The 20,785-nt window shown below is 42.8% G+C and overlaps 1 protein-coding gene across 2 annotated transcripts in view; it reads right to left on the bottom strand.

Annotated features, from left to right (window-relative positions):
• Positions 1-3,255: 3,255 nt before the first annotated feature.
• The window catches only part of MECOM (MDS1 and EVI1 complex locus), a 184,910-nt gene continuing 167,380 nt past the window's right edge, over positions 3,256-20,785 (bottom strand). For both annotated transcript variants that reach the window (XM_077785739.1, XM_077785740.1), the window contains exons 9-15: positions 14,573-14,739; positions 12,259-12,336; positions 10,372-10,541; positions 9,145-9,289; positions 6,215-6,451; positions 5,463-5,649; positions 3,256-4,532 (exon numbers count right to left, since the gene is read on the bottom strand). In XM_077785739.1, the coding sequence (XP_077641865.1) occupies positions 4,398-4,532; positions 5,463-5,649; positions 6,215-6,451; positions 9,145-9,289; positions 10,372-10,541; positions 12,259-12,336; positions 14,573-14,739 (1,119 nt within the window). In that variant the 3' untranslated portion in view covers positions 3,256-4,397. The remainder of the gene's footprint in view (positions 4,533-5,462; positions 5,650-6,214; positions 6,452-9,144; positions 9,290-10,371; positions 10,542-12,258; positions 12,337-14,572; positions 14,740-20,785) is intronic.

The raw sequence follows: 20,785 nt of genomic DNA, 5'->3' as shown, positions 1-20,785 counted from the left end.
TACTTCCATCAGGCAAAGGATCTGTGTTCATTCTGGTTTGTGCTCATACCTAGGGGGGCAACCAGTCCCAAGCAAAGTTTAGACAATGGTTGTGGGATAAAGGCTGGCAAAATATTCTGTGAGTTCCTGGATCACTGTGTGGCAGTGGGGCCTCTTTCCAGGGATTATCTCAATGTTAGTCTTGTTAAAATCTAAATTCTGGTATAATTTTGCTGAAAATTGTTTTCCTCTAGCAGCAAGTAAGTCTGAACCAGAGGAAAGAAAATAATGGAAAAGAAGATGTACACAGTACTTTTTCTTTTTTACTTTTTAGTTGATGTTCACCATCTCCCCAGACTTCCCTAAATTACTCTGAACTTGAGTTGAGCCTTTCCTAAAGCTGGCACAATTTTCTGTACAGAAACAGAAGTTGAATTAATTTGGCTCTTGCCAGCCCCAGGCTAGGTGTACTCACAGACCTACAGAGCCAGTCAATGGACGGGAGAAAGGCTGGTTTTGGCCAGGCTGCAGAAAACATTTTCCTGCTAACTGGAGTCCTGGCAGGGAACATGGGCTTTGACATGGAAAAAGGGGTTTCTGTTTGCTGCTGGATACCTTTGTTTTGTTTAAATCATTACTGGAAGCATCTTTAAAACTGACTTTTCCACACCACTCTACGAGTGAGCAACAAAACCACAACTGGGACTAAATATAGCTGGGGAGCACGGTGGAGCCATCCAGGAGCTCACAGTGATCTCCACATGTGAGAGACCTGACAGAATGTCTTAAAGTTCAAAACATGCATGGAGCAACGGGCCAAACTGAATAGCTGAGCAAAAGCAGCCCTGAAAATGCTTTTATAATAACTTCCCCTCCCATTACTCCACAAATGTACCCACTGGAAACAGCAGCTGACACGGGAATGGTGACTGAGACCCACAGGGGTATTGAGGAGCTGGGCCAGGGTGAAATATTGATTAATCATCTTGTCATGCTGGGGCTTCGTTCAGTTCTGTAGATGGGAATTGAGAGGGTAATGTGCAGCTCCTCCACCTAGGAAGGCTGCTGGATCACATGGGAATGATTTGTTGACTTACAGAAAAGTACAGAAAAGTGTGGGGTGAACAGTAAGATGATGCTGAAATAAGCTGAAGGGATTTTTGAAAAGTATTGACTTTTTTTTTTTCCCTTAGAAAAAATTAAATCACTGTAGTAGAAAGCCAGAAACATCAACCCTCACTCAGCATCTGGACAATTGCACCTGTGTGGTCCACTGGGGAGGCTATGACACAAAGACAGAAATTATCCAGTTTTCTTTGTTTACTGGGGGATGAGATGAGTAATCAAATCTGGGTTTGCTTTTCAACTATTCCTCTGGGTGAGCAACTCCGGTACTGAGACAAGGCAGTGAAAATCAAGGGCATGGGAAGGGATCTACACGGAGTTGAAGGATTTGTTGATATTACAGAAATACATTTTGTTCCCTCTGCCCATCAAACCTCATGGGCAGTGCCCATGGCTGGGACACTGTGACAAGAAAATACCAAGTTCCAGACAACTAATGGGAAGATCAGCCCAGGGATTGGTGCCAGTCTCTCCCTAATGGCCACCAGACCTGGTCATGGGCAGGTTACCTAACCCTGAGCTCAGCTCAAGGAGTATTTGTCCTGACAGGTCTATGGTACGTGTGCTACTGTAACCCAGAACATTAAACCCAGGGGACACTGTCCCACCCTCTTTCATCTAGGGCAGGTGAGAGCAGAGCTGATAAGAACTGTCAATGCATCAAATTAAAGGGGAAAACAATCTGGAAAGTTGTTTGCAGATAAAACTTGACTTGATTAATCTATTTGTTCTCTGCATTTGGCAGAAACCTAAAACCAAGTTTCACAGCGACTTTAACTGCACTAAAAATAATAGCCTATTTATGCAATTATCTGCATGTACGTGGTCATTTCCTTAGGCCAGTGCAGTACAGGAATATGTGCACAGAATTTTTTTTTTTTTTCATCTATTTACCTTTTTTTTTCTGGTGGGGTTTAGGCTTCCTGCATGAAAACCATTCCAGTGTAGGTTCTCAGCTTGCCACCAACTTGTGCTGAGGGAGCAAACCAAACAAGCCCATACATGGGCTGAAGACAAGAATGACACTTACAGGTTATTCTGAATTATAACTTAAATATTTTATGAGCTATGAAAGGTCTTTGGGCAGAGAAAGGAGCATCTCAGCCCTTCCATCTCTGCTGATGAGAAGATCAGCAAGATGGGCATTCCCTGGGAAAATGCTGGCTTTTCCTGACATCCCTCCTCCACAGGTTGCCCAGAAGCAGGGATGTGGATCTGATTTCAAAGGCAACACAAATTAAAATGCTGTCTTTTTTCTCCCCGTTTAGACTCTAGAAGGCTCATTTTATGCAGTTGGAGGTTCATTTAGCATCTCAACCATGGATTTTGATCACTCTGGTGAGTCAATATTTCGCTATGAATACTTCTGGCGAGTGAATATTCCACTGCTGCCCCACACTGTCCTCACAAGCAGCAGGCAAGGCAAACCTCAAACTCAGGGCTCCACAAGCACCTTTGAAGGTGACACTGCACCAACCTCTTTTGTGAAATGACCCAAATATCCCTTTTTTCCAAGGTAGTGTTTTGAAGCTTAAAGGACTTAGCTAAACCCCTCCAACAGTCAGTCTATTGAGAGGCTCTGGCTCGTGTCCCACATTTCATGGCCAAGTCCAAGACACCCCCCAGTGCCCCATCCTCGGGTTTCCCTCATGACCCCACAGATCCATCTTTGCTGCAGAGGAAATGCTCCTTTTTTTTGCCCCAACTCAGACAAAACCAAGACAAAAAGGAAATAGATCCCTTCAGTTTTGTAGTCCTTTATTATTTTTTTTAAGTTGATCCTCCCATAGTAATGTACTGAAATGCGTAACAGTTACATTGTACAAAGCATTTAAAGATAGTACCTCAACTTGCCGATTATTTCAAAATGAGATTATAAACAAAAGGAAAAATAAATCTGGTCCCTCACTAAAGGCCAAAAAAACCCCCAAAAATAACTGAATACCTTCCGTTATTTATTTATTTTCTTTAAAACATAAATTTGGAACACTTCATATTACAAATAGGATTAACATGAACATAACATCACACAAGCTCGCAGACAACCAGCATAAAATATTGGGTACAGTTTTTTTAATCAGAAGAATCATGCTTTCATGAAGAAATTATAACTGTTTATACAATCGAATCAATTTACCGTATTACAAAAAAAAAAAAAAAAGAACAAAACTAAGTCGCATCTATTAGTTATTTAGTTCATTAAAAGGCAAAAAAAAAATAGAAGAGGAATGTAAGAAAATTTCAAACACTGTTTTGCACTCCCATATACACAGATCAGTTCACCTCACTTTTTTGGAAGTACATGGGTGCCTTACATCGTAACGCAGTGGGGGACTGGAGCAGTGCTGTTTGTTACAGGAACAGTGCTATTGTAATCAACAAACAATCGTTTGCCAACAAATAAATACACGGTACACACAACACAAAGGAGAAATTAGGAGGGTAGGGGGGAAAGGAAACAACACAACAAAATAGTGACATGATTGTCGAAAATTAAAAATCTCCTTAAAATGATTCGAACTAGTGGTGCTGTCGATGAACGCGGTGCTTTCACGGAATTATCTGGATGATTTAGCTTCTTGGAGAAGTGAACATTCATAGTTTACAATATACACAAGCCACTTATGTATTGTTTCTCAGAGTTCTTTCTTTTTCTGTCATTTTTTTTTCTCCTCATTTTTCCTTTTTTTTTAAACAATGCAGTTGAGAAGGTAAAAGAATTACGGAGAGAACAAAATATTCCCTGTTACTTCTTTCTACATTTACGATGATAGTGCTCATTTGATAGAACTATTTTCTTTCTTTGAAGGGCTAAAATGCATAAAGCTTTAATGAAGAGATTTGTACATAAAAGCAACTGTTCCAAATCCTGTGTCAAACTATCTTATACAAAAAGAAAATCAATTCAGTTCCTTCTTTAAAGGAGTGCCCATGTGTGTATCAATGCAGTCTTAACCCTTCTGCCCCTGCCCCTCAAAGCCGGGTGAACTGGAAGACACTTTTCCCCGGCCCCGTTCACATAATCCACTGAAACAATTTATTTTTTATTTTTTAAAGTCGCATTGATCCTCCAGAAATCAGCAGCTGCCTTTGCTGTGCAAAACAAAATATTGAGAATAAATAGTTTCTTTCTTTTTTCTTTAAAATTATTCCGTTTAAGGTCACCGGACTTTAAATGAGTGACCCTGTAGATTTATAAGGCATTCTGCTCAGCAGTCTTTTAAATAGTCATATATGAAAGAGCCATGCTACTGGTTTGGACTTGGTCCCATCCTCGGAACGACTCCGCACTGTCATACGTGGCTGATGGACTGGATGGCGCTGGATTCCGCGGCGGCTCTCGCCATACTGTGCCACATGTTGGGAGAACTGTGGGATGCAGAATGAAGGGAGTCCTTGTCGGAGAGGGAGAGCATCATGGCATAGGCCTGGATGGGGGACAGAAGAAGGACAAGGAGGTCACACTCCCGTGGTGGGGATCTGAGCTTGGACCCGCGCCACCCGTGCGCGGACAGGCTACAGCCACTGGGCTCAGCTCAGCTCAAAAAAACACCCCAACAAAATGCTTTAGGTAAAACCACTGTCAACCCTTTCACTGACACTTTTGACTCACTAATAGTAATAATAATTTCAGCTTTCATCTGGTTTCACAAAGCTCAGAGAGACCTTTGATAGTCGACAAGGTCCCAGAGTCTCCTTTGCCTTCAGATTCTTGGCACCAGAGGCTCTTTTCAAGAGGCTGAGGAATCACATTATCCCTTGTCTCGTCCTGTATTTCACCAAATGTAACAGTCTCCTTTGCTGACCTTTCCTACATGCATACTCTGCAGTTTTTAAAACAGGAATCTTTCAAAGAGGCTAAAAAACCCCATTTTAATTAGTTAATGTTTAGAAAATGGCAAAAAATAGCACAAGGATACCATTTCAGTTATTGCTGTTTGTAAAACATGCTGAGGACCTAGAGAGGTGGTACCATCCATCAGGCTATAAAAAAAATACCAGAAAGCCAAGCCAGAGAGAAGATCAAGTCACATCCCTGTGAGGCTGCAGCTAAACTCTGCAGCAGCAGTGTCAGCAGAGTGGGACTAGTTCTTACCATGGCATTTCTGGAGGCAGCAGGCAGAACAAAAAATAGTAAAAAAAAGTAAGAAAAAAGTATGGAAATCCTCTGTTCTCAGGGACCAGAGCACCCTGCCAAGTCTCTGGGGTGCAGTGGGATGTTGGGTGAGCCTGAGGCTTGTGGACATGGAGCACAGCCCTGTCTGACAAAGCTGGAACAACCCTGCCTGCCACACACTAACAGCTTAATCCTGTGGGTATTTGGTGACAGTGATATTTTAACTGAGTTAAGCTTTTACCTGGGATTTGGATTTCCTGTACAACGGTTGCTTGAGGTCCTCTGGCAGCTGGGAAGCATTGAAAGCTGCCAATTCAGCTTCACTGTATTGATTTTCTTCCATTTTCCTCATTTTGAGGCTATCTGTGAAGTGCCTTATGTGGTCCAAAGCTGAAAGTCCAGTCTTACTATACTCCTCTTCTTTATACCTACAAAAACACCATGGATGTTTTAAATGTCAATTAAATGATCCTCTCTGTGTTCCCTCATCTTCTCAGATTTACACATCTAAGCAACTTCCCCCATTTTCACGTTCATAAACCACTCTGCCTCATGGAATGGTGATCCTGAAGTAAAAGGAATTCCCTTTTCTGCTCTAAAGAAAGGGCAGTTGAGTGGGGGAGGGAGAGTTTGTCTCTCTCATGGTGTCCCCACAGCCTTTCTTTCACAAGGCCATTATGAGAGATCCAGGACAGTTCACGGAGCAGATAACGTCTCTCCCATGGAACTGTCTCACCCTGCTTCCTGTCTCACCCAGAACCTCACAATAGCTCCCCAAGCACAGTCAATTTTGCTAACAAGGGCTCCAGACTGCATGAAGAGGCTGAGAGCAGGGCTGGTGCTGACCCAAACACAGAGGCACGTTGCTATTGTGAGTGGGAAGCGGCTGCTCCGGGCTGGTTCCCACGGCAGCCGGTTTGGTGCTGGCACTCTTGTATGGTTTATTGTTTTTATTCCACCTCTTGGGCACACCAATACTCGGAAGGAACCAACCTGCCAGGGGAAGCTTTGCAGTTCATGTCCAAAGTACTCGTTTCCTCGTAATCCTCCTCGGGAGTGCCCTCATGCATGTCACTCGGCACGGGCTCTTTGACTGCTTTCCCTGCCATTTCACTCTCTTCATCCTCTTCATCCATCATTACTTCATCTTCTGCCTCCTCGTCATCCAGCAGATCCGAGTTCTGGCTGGCTACCATGGCTTTTTCATCCTTAAAGTGGCTGCCATTCATTCTGAAAGTACCAAAACAAATGCAAGCTATAAACACAGATCAGATATGAAAGCTCCTCTTGGAGGCAGATCTGAAAAGCATCTGTCCCAGCAGAATAAAGTGATTTCTGTATTTTATATCTTGCTTAGCTTCAGACATTCAGGCAGCATTGGAGAAAATTCCACTCAGAAATCAGCAGGATGTTACAGCACCATCAGCATGGGATTTTCCTGTTATCCTGCTAAAACTACTGTTCTAACAGAGGCATGTTCAGATAACCATTCCAAATTTTCTCGTGCATTATTTCAGCTCGAGTTTCCAATCATACATAGTCTGGGCAAAACAACTCACTGACTTTTAACAGAAGCCGTAGGGGCCAAGAAATTCTGAAAATCAGATCTGGCATTTTAAACAAAAAATGACATCTAATATTGCATTCAGAGTTTTACAGTCAAAATTACATGCATAATTAATTTTGCCCACTACCACCCTTCTGGAAGCCATATTGCTTCACTGAATGTATGGATTTCATACATGGGAACCTAAAGGACTTCAGCTAGAGACCTGAAGAGTGGTCTGCAATATCACCTCCATGCTGAACTAGGTTATTGAATTATTTGAAGGGTGAAAAGCAATGAAAAGAAAGGTCATATGGCAATTTAATCGCATTTATTCTTATTAAATGAGTAATTACAGCAATACACACATGGAAAACCATTTGGTCTACAAACTGTTATTACGCTGCCCTTTGCTCTCAGACAATGACTTCTCTTAACTACTTCCTACAGGATTTTTATCAAGGACATAATACCCACGCTGAAGTAGGGGCTCGTTTGGTAATGGTCTCAAACCTGTAGGATTCAGAGCACCTGGTGCTGCACTGTGTCCATCACATCAAATGAGAACTGAAGAAATTCGGCACCGAGGCCTCAACGAACACCCAGCCAGAGGCACAGGGATGTGAATGAGCTGCACCCAGGGGAGCCCCCCCAAAATTCATGCTACCACTGCATCTGCCCCCACCACGTCATGCAGCACAGAGGCCTTGATTCATCTATTGTTCTCATTGTGCAAAAGGTCCTTAACTCTTCCAGGAATACAGTTACAAAAATGGAAACCTTATTGTCCACACGCAGTTTGCTCCAGACTCCGCGTGCTTCAAACTGTGCGGGACAATATGGGATAGACCCAACGCTGGAGCAAGATAAGATGAGCCCTCACAGCCTTGTTGGTGTTTAATATTTGACTTTCTGAGGAGCAAAGCTGGTCTCTGCCACAATAACGTCCTGAACATATTAGAGTTTCATGTATTTTCCGAGCAAATTCCAGCTGACTGCCATGAATTTAGTATTGCATTGAAAAAAGCTCTAGGGAACAGTCTGTCTTTAAAACAGTATCAAAAAAATCTGAGGTTGTGCAGAACAGGGAGAGCTGAAGCAGCCACCTCCCTCTAAGATCATCAGAGAAATATCTCTTTATCATCTTTTATTTAAATAGGCAGAAGTAAGAAATTATTGAGCTCAGTTTGGGCTGCCAACTTGCTTGTTATGCTCAATTGAGGCTGCTAGAAATGAAAGGGAGATGGACTACAACCAAAGTAACAAAAGCCATGTGATTAAGAAAACAGATTCTCTAATTATGCTTTCAAATGCAGCAATTTGCCAGGGATAAAATATCCGTCAAGAGCAGTCTGAAGTGCCAAATTTAGAAAGGAAACACTGCACAACCCAGCAACCTTTCCACTTTGCTGACTTCCTGTCAGAAGACATGTTGAGACCAGATGTGCAAGGAAAAAAATCCCAAGCCCTCATTGCCAATCAATGAAATTTGAATATGCATGTAATCACTTAATCCAATACTATAATGGAGATTGTGTTGTGTCCACCCTTTTTATCCCTTCACAAAGGCATCTAGAAATTGAGGAGACAGCAAAGTTTGTCACCAACAGTAAGAATTTTTTGACGTTAATAATGTAATGCCAACTCAAAAGGGAAAATAATGCATAATGCAACACCAAACCCAAAGAAATATTTGGGGCTCCGTCCCACAGCCTTTTCTGCTTAGCTGTACTTTTATTAACTGAAAATATTTGGAAGTGGTCTCTCTCTGTTAGTTCAGAAGAATTCGAACACCCATATACTTAATAAATCTCAGTAGAAAAGCTCTCTCACATGCTGGGGCACCGTGGACTCCCAATGCCCACCCGCAGCCTCACAGGCTTTTGGCTACTCAGCATCTTTCTTGGGATTGAGTTACTTACAGGAAAGGACTTTCAGCTACGATCTTTCATTTGATCCAAGAATTTAGCCTGGTCTACTTTATTAATTACACGTTTAAATTGCACTTAAATCCTAAGGCTCCATGCATTTAGCCACAGGATGTAGAATTCACCTGTTCTGCTGTGAATGTAAAGAGAAGGAATTTTTCAGCAGATTTAAATCAATGGTGGGAGCCTGAAACTGGGAGCTCCAGAAACAAGCAGAAATGTGTTCACAGATGGAATCTCTTGTCCAGCATCTGCCACTTGGAACATCTTTGTACACAGTGGGGAGGGAATCAACACATTTCTCTTCCTGAGACACCAAGGTGGCCACAGAAGCAACCAGATTCTAAAATAACTCTGGCTCCAGACATCATCAAATGTGAACAACCAGGTCTGCAGACCTGGAAAAGGAGTGGTGGGCACCTTCTGAAGGCAGATCAGACACAACTCACCTCTCCTCTGAGTTTCGGGGGGATTGATTGTTGTGGTTGCTATTTCCAATAAAATTCCTAATTTCTGTGAAGTAGGAGTCTTCCTTGTCATCTAGGATTGCCCCTGTGCTTTCCAGTTCTGAGTGAGGTGAGGATGTTGCAGTACCTTAAAGCAAAACATACAATGTCTGTTGCTGCTCCTTTACATTTTCTATATTTAACCATTTAAATCAAAATGAAATTGAAACTCTGGTTGATACGGGTGAGAGCCAAAAGTTGGTCAGTGTGAACTATCAGCTTTTGCCCACAAAACCAGTAATTAGCCATTATTCATTGGCAAATGTGATTTCCAGCCAAAATGACTTGGTTGCATGCTGGGTAAACCATTTCCATGATTTATCATCGCTTTTGCCATGTCCCTATTTCAATATCTCCCTCCTGGCTCCTTGTAATTCCAAGACTGTCCACTGATAACTGTCCTTCAATGAGCAAATGGAACCTAATTTTTATCTATCAATTATGCAGATTTGTTCAAAATATGGCGCAGCCATTGACAAAGCCACCGCAGTTCATTAGCAGTGAGAGACCAGCGTCAGATGCCTTTCCCTGAGCACTGGGGAAGGGACAGCTCTGCATTCACTGCATGCCCCTGGTTATCTCCATTGAGGCCAAATGCAGACTGAAAGGATTGCAGAGAAGGTTTTCATTCAATCCTGCAGACACCCAAACCAGCCCAATGACATCCCCTCCTGCCACTGCCTGTGCTGCTGCTGTGCAGTGACCAATTTGTTTTGGGGCTTGAGAGGCACCATTAGCTCCATAATAGCCAGCGCTTTTCAGCTCCTGACAGTGGGAATATTTCAGAAGGTGCCAGGAAAATCTTTTAGAATGCCCCCTGAGACTCTAAATCTAGGACTCCTATTGAGAGCCAAATGATTGCAGAGATGGGATTAAACCAATTTTCCCAGTCTGCTCTCAAAACCTTATGGGTTGGCTTAATTAAAACCAAAAGAAAAGGCATCATCCACTGGTCTTAAGTTATACAAGGGGAGAGTTTATGCTGGGATTTTCAAAGCACTTTAAATGTCAGCAGAGCTTAGGCACTCACATATTTTGCTACCCCCCAACCCTTTGGAGCAGCTTGTGCCTGTGGACAGGGAAGGGCTGACAGGGAAGGGGCAGTCCCTGCACATGGGATGTGGGGCGGGCTGGGGAGGGAAGAGACAGGAGGGAAAAGACAGAACATACCAGACATGTTCCCGTTCTCGTGCTTTTTTAGATGTCTATCAAGATTGGTTTGTTGACCAAAACACCTGTCACACAAGTGACACTTGAATGGCTTCTCTTTATTGTGGATGTTACGCACATGTCTCTGCAGGTTAGAGGATATGCTAAAGGATCTGTCACAGTATTTGCATCTAAAAAAACAACAAAACAAGTGGGTAGGAAAGAGCTTGTTAGTTGTTGGAAATGTAAGATTTGTCCTAAAATACATGAAGAGCCTTCTGGGCTCAGCCTCAGCACCCAACCACAGTTCCTTGCTCCCTACTGAGGCTCAATCCTCCCTGACATAAAGACAAATTTTGGCTAACTAGAGAGCTCTGCTCTTAGAATGGAGACATAACTTCTATGATGGGGTTTTCAGCTTTAATTCACATTAGACTTTATATTTTAAATGCTGCCTCTAGGAATGAGCATAATATTTTTGAGCTAATGGCATCAAATTAGCTATGGTAATTGAGTCCCATGTTTTTAAAACTGTTGCACGCAAAATTGGGAAGTTTGAAAACAGTAGAGCAATAACTTTATTGTTTCATGTGCTGCCAATACAATACAATTAAACACTTTTGGAAAAAACATGAAACAGATCTCTTCTAATGCTCAAATAAGGTAAAAAGGGCTATTTCTTTTCCTATTCTAAATTATACTGTGTGATTAAATCTTTTCTTGAGGAATTAGCTTGCTTGATTGCTAATCCCAGAGGAAATTCGGTTATCTTGCAAAAACCAGCAATAAACAATCCCAACCTTTAATACTGTGCCAATGTGAGTAGTTTAGTCTATCACTCTGGTACCAGAGGCATCAATTTTCATACTCTGTAGTGATTTGGAGTCCCTAAAGCCTTTACTGCATTGCTCTTTAAGCCATTACTAAGTCATACTATAACTATTCCAAATTCTCTGGCTGGCAACTAGCCAAGAGTCTTCACCACTTTAGTTTTTTCAATCTTTTACTTCTCCCGTGCCTCTCTTACACTTGTCAATGATGTAAAATTTTTTTTAGTGCTGAAATCACCCATTATGCTACTAATTGCTTGTGGCTTTTATGCAGTGGACGGGTATAACATGCATCAAGACCTTCCTTCAATAAAATTAGATGTGAATCTCATTTCCCAAAGAGACTAAATGCAAAAAACATATTATTTCCTCACAAACAATGAGCTTACTCTGCTCTTTACAGCTCATAAAATGCAGAAATCTGTGCATTTGTTTTACTGGAACATGAACTGGCCTCTTTCCAGTTCAAATTAGCCTTTCATTTTCAATAAGGTGAAGCTTTATACACATTTCTGCATGTGACCATCCTGGATTCAGTATTACACACATATTCTTATCAACAGGAGAGTACCCACATGGGTTTTGGTTAAGCAGACCTCAGAAAGGATCCAGATTAGGCAGGAAACAAATAAATACAGTAATGCCTTTGCAACCAGGATCTTTCAGAAATCAGATGACTGACAAATCACCCAAATTTAGGCTGCAAATAACACTGTGGAACTCCAGTAAAAAACATTTTTGCAAGGGAAAATAAGTCCATGAGCCCTAGTGAACATCACTTCAATCACACTGGTTCAGCAGTGCCAGCCACCCTGCCAGCAAAGACAGGACTCAGGGATCGTGTTGGGAAGCTGCCCCAGCCAAAATAACTTCACTAAGACTGAAACTCTCCCTTTTTCTGCAGCTCCAACCCTGAGGATCAGCACAAAACTCTGAGAACAAATGGTGGGTCCAAAGCTAAGGAGGAAGGGCTGGAGCTGGTTCAGCAAGGATGTTGAATTCCCTGGCTTTATTTTCTCTGCATTGGAAGGGACTCTAAAGCTTGGGCACAGCACAGGCAGGGTGAGGGGTGTGGTACCTATAGGGCTGCTCTCCAGTGTGCGTCCTCAGGTGACGGGTCAGGTTTGCAGATCTTGGGAAAATCTTGCCACAGTATCTGTGATAAGAAAATGATAAGACAAGACAACCTTCAGTGGCTTTGTCCCAGTTTGAGCTGCACTGGATGCACAGCCCAAATGGAATCATCATGGTATGGCCCTATTGGCATGGCTTTGGTGCAACAACATCTCAGTAGAAGCATTCAGCAAATGTAAGGAATCCACACACACAGGAGTGGGACTGGAATGGCTGGCACCAACCAGCTTCGCTTGTGCAGAAGCAAGGGTTATAGGAAAAATCTCTTTTAAAGATCACCCCAAGGTTCCAAGCCCACTGGGTGATTATCAGCCTCATTCAGATTTGGAATCAAGAGAATCTGTTATTAAAGCCTTGGATTTCTGCCTCTGTGTAAGCAAATTTCCAATCTTTCAACCAATTCTACGTGTCAGCAAATGTGACACCATTCCGTGCATTGAATAGGATCAGAGCAGACAAGACTCAAAGACCTAATCCATCAAGGTATGTTTCTATAACAACATGTCTTGAAAGAAGGTGACATGTTTTCAAAAAGATCAGATAAACCGATATGCCAGTGTCAAACGCCTGCACATTCTGGAGATGATATAGAGACCTAAGCAGTGCAATTTAAAAACCATTCTCCAAACTCAATAATATGTCACAGGAAAAATAATGGAAAAAAAATAAAATTATCGTGAGTTCTCCCCCTTCATTCAAGTAGCATATTAACATTCAGTTTATAATTGGCCCATTCTGTTGAGGACATTGAGCCCATTTTTGCGTGGGGGCAGAGTACACACAGCACTCTCTTAAGTGAATGAGGGTGGTGGCTGCTCCAAGCAATGACTTTGAAGATTGCATCCCTTCACTTTTAACATCCCATTTATTTTTTCACAACGTGATGTATAAGCCTTCAAAATACCCACACAGCTAATTCCACTCTTCTGGACAAAGCTTCCATTCATTTTGGGTGCACATTCAAAGACTATCTTCATTGTGGGGTTTTTTTTTTAAGTCCATACACACAAGTCCTAGTAATTCATGTATTTTATCACTGATCCCTTTGGATATTAAAACCAGAAGCCAGAGAGAAAACACGTCTGTAGTTTATGATCAAACAAATCAATTATGAAAGCACACTTTTATATATGAAAGTGATGAGAAAATTTGGGAAAAAAAGAATTGTTTATATAACAATTTCCACCTCATTTATCAAAACCGCTGTATACAGGGTGATGCCTTAGGATTTTGCTTTTATATTTTTCAAATCCTGTAGTGCTTTAGTGTATAACTCTCAAACTCCATATAGACTTTTAGCTACTGTCTTCATATTTGGTCAGACAAAACGATGAATCTCTGGGCCTGAAACTCAAGGAGAAGTGTAAACAACAGTGAATTGGGAGAGGCAAAGTTGGAGTAAATTACTTCATTACCTGAAACTGTAATTGGAGGATTAACCTCTGGTATGTAAATGGACCAAACTTATAATTGTCTGAAAAACTTTTGACCCCTTGGGTGTAGCTTCTGGGAAGCTTCTGACAGCCCAAGGTGTAGCAACTGAAGGCCTTTAATAAATACCTACTTTTATTCTCTTAATCTTATCCAGTCTCTGTTCTAGGCAGCCACTCCAAGGCATCAAGGGAGAGCTCTTTGTTTCGTAACACCAATAATTTATTAAACAGAATCACAGAATCCCTGGGTTAGAAGAGACCTTCAAGATCATCGAGTCCAACCCAGCCTCAACACCTCAAGTAAACCCTGACACCCAGTGCCACATCCAGGCTTGTTTTAAACACACCCAGGGATGGTGTGTTTAACCACCACCTCCCCGGGCAGCCATTCCAGAGCTTTATCACTCTTTCTGTAAAAAACTTATTCCTAATATCCAACCTAAATTTCCCTTGGTGGGGCTGTGTCCTCTGGTTCTGTCGGTTCCTGGAGACAGAGCCCAACCCCAGCTGAGCACAGCCACCTTTGAGGGAGTTGTAGAGTGGTAAGGTCACCCCTGAGTCTCCTTTTCTCCAGGCTGAGCACCCCCAGCTGTCTCAGTTGTTCCTCACAGGACTTGTGCTCCAGCCTCGTTGCCTCCTCTGGACAAGCTCAAGCATCTCAACATCCTTCCCAAACTGAGGGCCCAGAGCCCAGCACAGGGGCAGAGAATGACCTCCCTGCTCCTGCTGGCCGCACCATTCCTGATCCAGGCCAGGAACCCCAGAGGGAAAGGCTGTCCATGCTGGGCCCAGCTGTGGGATGGCAGAGGGGAGCCTCGGGGCTACCTGCAGGTGTAGCGCTCCTTGCCCTTGCGCAGCAGCGTCTCGGGGAGCGCGCTGGGCGGCGCGCGGAAGTTGAACATGGATGGCACCGACTGGATCAGCTCGCTGGCCTCCGGCTTCAGGGCGCTGAAGCTCTCCAGCTTCTCGGCCATGTTCTCTATAGCTGACACCTGCAGCAGGAGAGAGCACAGAGCCCACCACGGTAAATAATCCCCTCGGGTTTCGGCCCCCACCGGGAACCTGGGATGCAGAGAACATCAACTGACAAGGGAAAGAAGGAAAGGGAAAAAACGCCAGGGTAGAGATGCAGTCTTGAAAATTATAGGTCGTGAGGGTAATTATCAGCCAGTGTTAATTTCTTCTTATTTTTAACTCCCAGCTTCTATAAAATTACAGATTTTGCAGTCATGCTCTGTGGTAGTATGCCTACAAGTCTATGCATCCCATCTACAAAAATCATTGAATATTTATTACCAAATGAACAAAAATAATAACTGAATTTCTAATTTTATTTTTTGTTAAGGACTCACAGAAGATACTTATTGCAGAGGAAACCTTATGAACATTCTAGCTCAACAAAGGTCTACAATAATCCAGATCCAAAGAGGCTCCATCAATGCCCCAGCCACATCCAGCTATCCAGTCCAGTGTTTTAGCCCATCATAGCCGAAGACTCTATTTAGATAAAGACAGAAGAAATGAAGCTTTGGTGGGTTTGGTGCTCTGTATTCATATTGTCTGTTAGATGTCTATGCTGTTTTTCCATGTCTTAATATTCTTGCTCTACCTTTAGTTGCTTGTAACTCCTTTGTGCTTTGGGATGGCTCCACTCTTGATTAGCTGTCTGTAATTTGCAGGGAGTGGAGATTAAATAATTTCTGGAGAACAGTTGCCTTTAAGCTGCCTGGAACTGACCATGGAAAGCTCCTCCAAAACCTCAAACATTGCCATTTGAAGAGTTCAAGACTGCTGCTGAGCCTCCTGACAGGTGAGAATAACCATCTACCTCTCCATAACACCACAAACAAATGAAAAAAAAAAAAAAAAAAAAAGAGCCAAGCCAACCTGCAGAGCACAAAATCCACAGCATGAGCCCTGTGCAAGATCTTGCTTGTAACAAAGAAGGAAATTATATGAAAGACAAGATGTTGAACCCTTCTCAGCTGGAACACCTCCACAGACTGTTCTTCAAAATCCATAAAAGGCTCCTCTGATTGTTGGAAAATTGAAATTTTAATTGGAATAACTGGGTTTTTTTGCAGGTTTATTTATTTTTATTTTCATTGGCAGAATTACACGGTTGTCTCCTGGCATGACTATTTCCATGCTGGTTACCTCTGCCTTTGGGCTGGGTTGTTTTTTTCCCTTTAGCCTGTAGCCTGCCCTCTCATTTCATGCTCAGATTCCTAATGCCGAGTACAAATTGCAACGTACAGGGTACCACTGCCAATTTGCCAAATGTCTTTCATCAAACACAGTGAAAAAAAATAAAAAATCTCAGAGGCAAGTCAAGATACATTTACTTGTCAGGCAACAAATGTGAAAGCATTGCGAGGCAGCAAGGGCTGTAAGCTCTGGGGTTTGATTCATAATCACTCAGCTGCTAAAACATTCTCCACAGATGCAAGTGGACAGCACATTTGTCAATATGAAGGATTTTGACATGTACTGATCACAGGCATGAGATATGTAATGATGATGCTGCTGCGAGAGGAGGTAATTCTATCTCAGCACTGAGATGTCATTATCAACCCATACACCTCAACATTACCATATATTTCTTTTTATATGACTTCATATTCTCCTTTAGTTGGAATTGATTTCTAAAGCTTTTAAAATAGTTGTTCCGCTGCCTTTAATTCCTTCTAATTGCTCCCCACAAAAAAATTCACTCATCTATTTTACAACTGCTGAAAATAAATGGTTTGAATGAAAAATGCCCTTTGGCCTAAGGGCTTATTAGCAATGACAAGACAGTGCATGGGTTATGATATCACATATTTATGGTGAAGAATAATAAGGGTACTGAGAAGTATAATAAATGTTTTATTTATGTATATTTAATATTCAAGTCCATTTCATTATCTAGTGGGTTTAAATCATTTTTGGATCACAATTTCTCATGCACATGGTGCCTGTCAGTAATATATTAAAGAAACTATTCTCCCCTTTATATTTAAAATGGCTTAGTCATGCTGATTTTTGTTTTAGTTCTTATTTCCAGGATTTTGCAGAGTAGAAACTGAGAGAGACTCTTGTTTCATGCACAGCAATGCAGATCAGCTCTACCTCCAACACTGCCTCCAGGATTACATCAGTCCCAAAATAGGTATGAAATCAGCACCTAATCTCAAATCCCTCATCCAGAGGAAACACGAGCACTTCCAATTATTTTAAAGCATTACTTGCTTTCTATAAATATGTTTCTCACCATTGGAATGACTATTGTGCTTGCTGTTTTGCTGTTTAGGGTTTTTTTTAAAGCCTGACTTCTGTGGTGACCTGGTATGATTTATGTTTTTCAAGAACTGCACCAACGGGAAGTGTTTGGCCCCACAGCTTTGCTGATCCAAGGCACTGTCACTCCACTGCTATCAGGACAATTATAGCTGGTACTATCTGCTGCAGTTAGGGTCCCAAGAACCAAAATTGGGGCAGTTTCTTAAGCAGTCCTGGAGTGTGTGGTGCTCAAGATGCAAATCTGGGCTGTGGGGGCATTTTACAGCTCATGAAATCCTGCAGCCCTGATCCAAAACGTGCTGTCCATCACCTTCAGTGCAGGCAGACAGCCCCTGCTCACCAGTCTGCTTGCAAAGCACCAGCTGAGCAGTAAGAAACCCAGGGGTTTTGCACTGAGGACGCATTCAAACACCAAAACCAAGCAGGAATGCTAAACCTGCCACGTGAGCTTTTGGGAGGTGGTACTTGGTGCCAAGCAGGGGCTCCAGGGGACACACAGGAGGGTGGGCAAGGGACAAATGTCCCCACTGCCACACACCAGCACAGGGAGGTGCAGGAGCATTTACTGGAGCTTCAGCTCTGTTACAACATTGAACAGCCATCGGCTGCTGCTTCCATTCACCTGGTAAACCTTCCCAAACCCATTTCTATTTCTGTCAAGGAGAGTTCACCAATTTAATTAGGTGCATATGAAAAGATACTGGCTTTTGTTCCTTCTTAGCCTTTTGCCTGATATTTTTGTGGTTTTTTGTTTTTGTTTTTTGGTATTGTTATCACTAATGAATAACCATGCCTCATTCAGGTTCTGCTCACCATTCATGGGCTCACAGAGCTGGGGCACAGCTCCCTCAGGCATTTTTTTCCCAGCTGAAAAAAATAAAAATCTACTTAGCTTCTTTTTGAATGGAAGCTGTTCCCTACCTGTGATCATCACTGTTGCATATTTCTGTGCCTTTTCTAATTCTGCTATGGCCTTTTTGAGAGGAATATCAGCTGTATTCAAGACCTGAAGCCATAATGATGTTTTCAACTCCTTTCTGCTAAGCACTCAGGTGATATTTTCATAAGACTATCAACTTCAAGATCTTTTTCTTCAATGACACAAGTTAAAAGTCACACTTTCCCCATGGTTTTAGGGGTATTTACTAACATTAACTTTTATGGCTGTTTTAATCCTAGTGACTCAGCTTTCTCTGAATCTTCTGCAGAATCTTCATAGTCCTGGATTTGGATACTCGCAGTCACAAACTCTCTGCCTGCTCACCCTTCTTCCTATGGAATTTACAGACATATGCCACAGTTCAGAGCCCAGTGACACTCCAAGGTGGACCCACTGATAATCTTCAATGATTGTAAAAATCACTATTTTGCTCTTCCCCTCCCCCCTCTCTCTTTTTAATGACTAAATGTTAACCCAGGAGATGACTTTCCTTCTTCCACAATGAACCTCCCTCTTCCACAGCTGAAACACAACTGAAGCAGCTGCTCTTCCTTCCAAACACTGTTAGTACCGATGGCAAAGCAAGACCTTCCTCCACAGGAGTTGTGTTGGCCATGGAGATGCTACTCAATCCACCAAACTCCTGGAGAGAGGTGTTGCCTGTCCTGGGGGTTGGGTGGCTGCTCATGGTGACTTCCCCTCTCCAGGGATGGTCCCTGGGACCACCAGGGAGGCGGGTGTGTGGCTAAAGCCACCAGCTGTGCTTTCAGGGGGTTCTGCACCATAGCCCAACACCCAAGGGCTGTGGCTATCCCCGAATGGGGCACAGTGGGGGAAGCACTGCCTGGCCCAAAGGATTGAATCAGTGGAATTGCCATGCCCATGGAGAAAGCTCTCTGAGGAGGCAGGAGAGGCAGAAGATCCTATTACATATTTTGCATCCAGCTATTGCCTTACGGACAAGTCACGTGCGCTCCTAATCTGCGATCGGTGAATGACAGTGTTTTATATAGAACAGTAACTTTTGATTTACATATATAAGAGTTGTTGATTCTATCTGTGTCCAGATGTCTGGAAAAGGAAGCAGCTTTCCCCCACCTCCCTGAGAGGCTATTAACCTCCGACTGACGCAAACTAATGTGCAGTCACAATTCCCCAGCTCCAACTCAAAAATGCAGACATTACCATAATCGGCTAAAACAAGTATTTATAAACATTTCAGCGGGCAAGATATCATCAGCAGGGGCCTTAAGCATTTGTCTTAAAATTTATTAACCAACCCTAGAAAAAGTGGCATAAATAAAGTGAAGGTCTGCTGTTGCTGCTTTTTAAGAATAACCTGATGATATGAAATAATCTCACAGATAATGTCATGAATTACTTGACCTCCTGTTTGACAAACGTGACTGCTTCATTGCTACTATCACAAAAACAACTGATTTTATGGCCGGACCTCATGGGAAAAAAAATCTGTTCAAGTGTTTGCTTTCTATTTTTACTACTGTTATTTGGGGAACTCTGCAAAATCCAACTGCTAAAGCTCAGGATTTCTCCCTCCCCCAGCTGAAGTTATAATGTTGCCTCTAAAATCTGCAATTTGTGAATCGTGCTGTCTTGAAACTGCATGTATTTGGACAGCCAGCCATGGAACTTGGCTGAGTTATATTCACGTTCAAGAGACCTATCACATGTGGCTGAACTTTATGAAGCAGTAGCAAGAAACTCCTTCTGATCTGCAGTATGGCTCCAGAATAACTGGATTTGTATGAATCCAGTTGGTGGGGATTAAGCTCAGTTAACAGAATTGATCATGCACTAAAACTCTGCCCAGTAAAACAAAATCTTTAAGGCATCCACCAAATTCCTTTCCATTTATTTATACAATTGTTTTAATTATTTACAATGGTTCATCCTAAACAAATGCTGTCTGCCTAAAATTACAGAACCTCCTTAGAGCAACCTTCTCCTGATGGGACCAAAATGGCATAAACAGATCAAATTAATCCCGATCCATTCAAAAGAGATGCCCATTGATTTGCACCACAGGACTCCTGCCAAAGAATGAAAAACCAATCTCAAATAATGTTGAAATATGTGGCACATGCAACTGGGGATTGAGATGGAAAGGCTTGTGTGACATAACCAAATCTCTCAAAATGGAGCTTCATCCATGAATCAGCATCCTGCTCAGTCACGGCTTGTTTTAAACACCTATTGCTGCTGGAGCTGCTCAAACCGTGAGCATGGCCAGGAGACGTACGCTCACAAAAGGAGCAGAATGATGGAAATTCGAGGACTAAGCCAAAGTCGAGGAAATCAGACAGAAGAAACAGACTTCACTGGGTTTTTCCACTTCCCAAACCTGCTGAAGCAGAGCCACTTTTCTCAGAGCAGAGGATTAAGGGTGCCTGGGCCAAGTCACAAATCGTGCTATGGCCCCTTCATGTCCTACAACGAATTTCCCAAAGAAAATATTTGGGAACCACCTCCTCCCTTTGACAAATCTAACCCCACCTCCTGCTTGCTGAACTCCTGCAGCACCTCTGGGTACCCTCAGGAGTCCTTTGGTGCCTGCTCAGCTCTTTCCAACCCAGGCTCCCAGAGCATCTCTGCAGCTGCACAACACAGCTCTTCCCAGAAGAAAGTGGGATTAAACTCCCACAAAGCAAAGGTCCAGCACTGCTCTGGACATGTGCCAGGGAGGGCACGGAGCAGAGGGCAGGGCTCAGAGCCCAGGGGCACAGCTCCTGCAGCAGCCCCGTGCAGGGACACACAGCAGAGGAGCACGAGGAGATCTCAGCGCTCGCCCTGCAGAA

The sequence above is a fragment of the Lonchura striata genome, chromosome 10, assembly GCF_046129695.1.
Source record: "Lonchura striata isolate bLonStr1 chromosome 10, bLonStr1.mat, whole genome shotgun sequence".
In the NCBI taxonomy this organism is placed as follows: Eukaryota; Metazoa; Chordata; class Aves; order Passeriformes; family Estrildidae; genus Lonchura; species Lonchura striata.
Note: the sequence above shows the minus strand (reverse complement) of the source record. Positions and strands in the feature narration are given on the sequence as shown.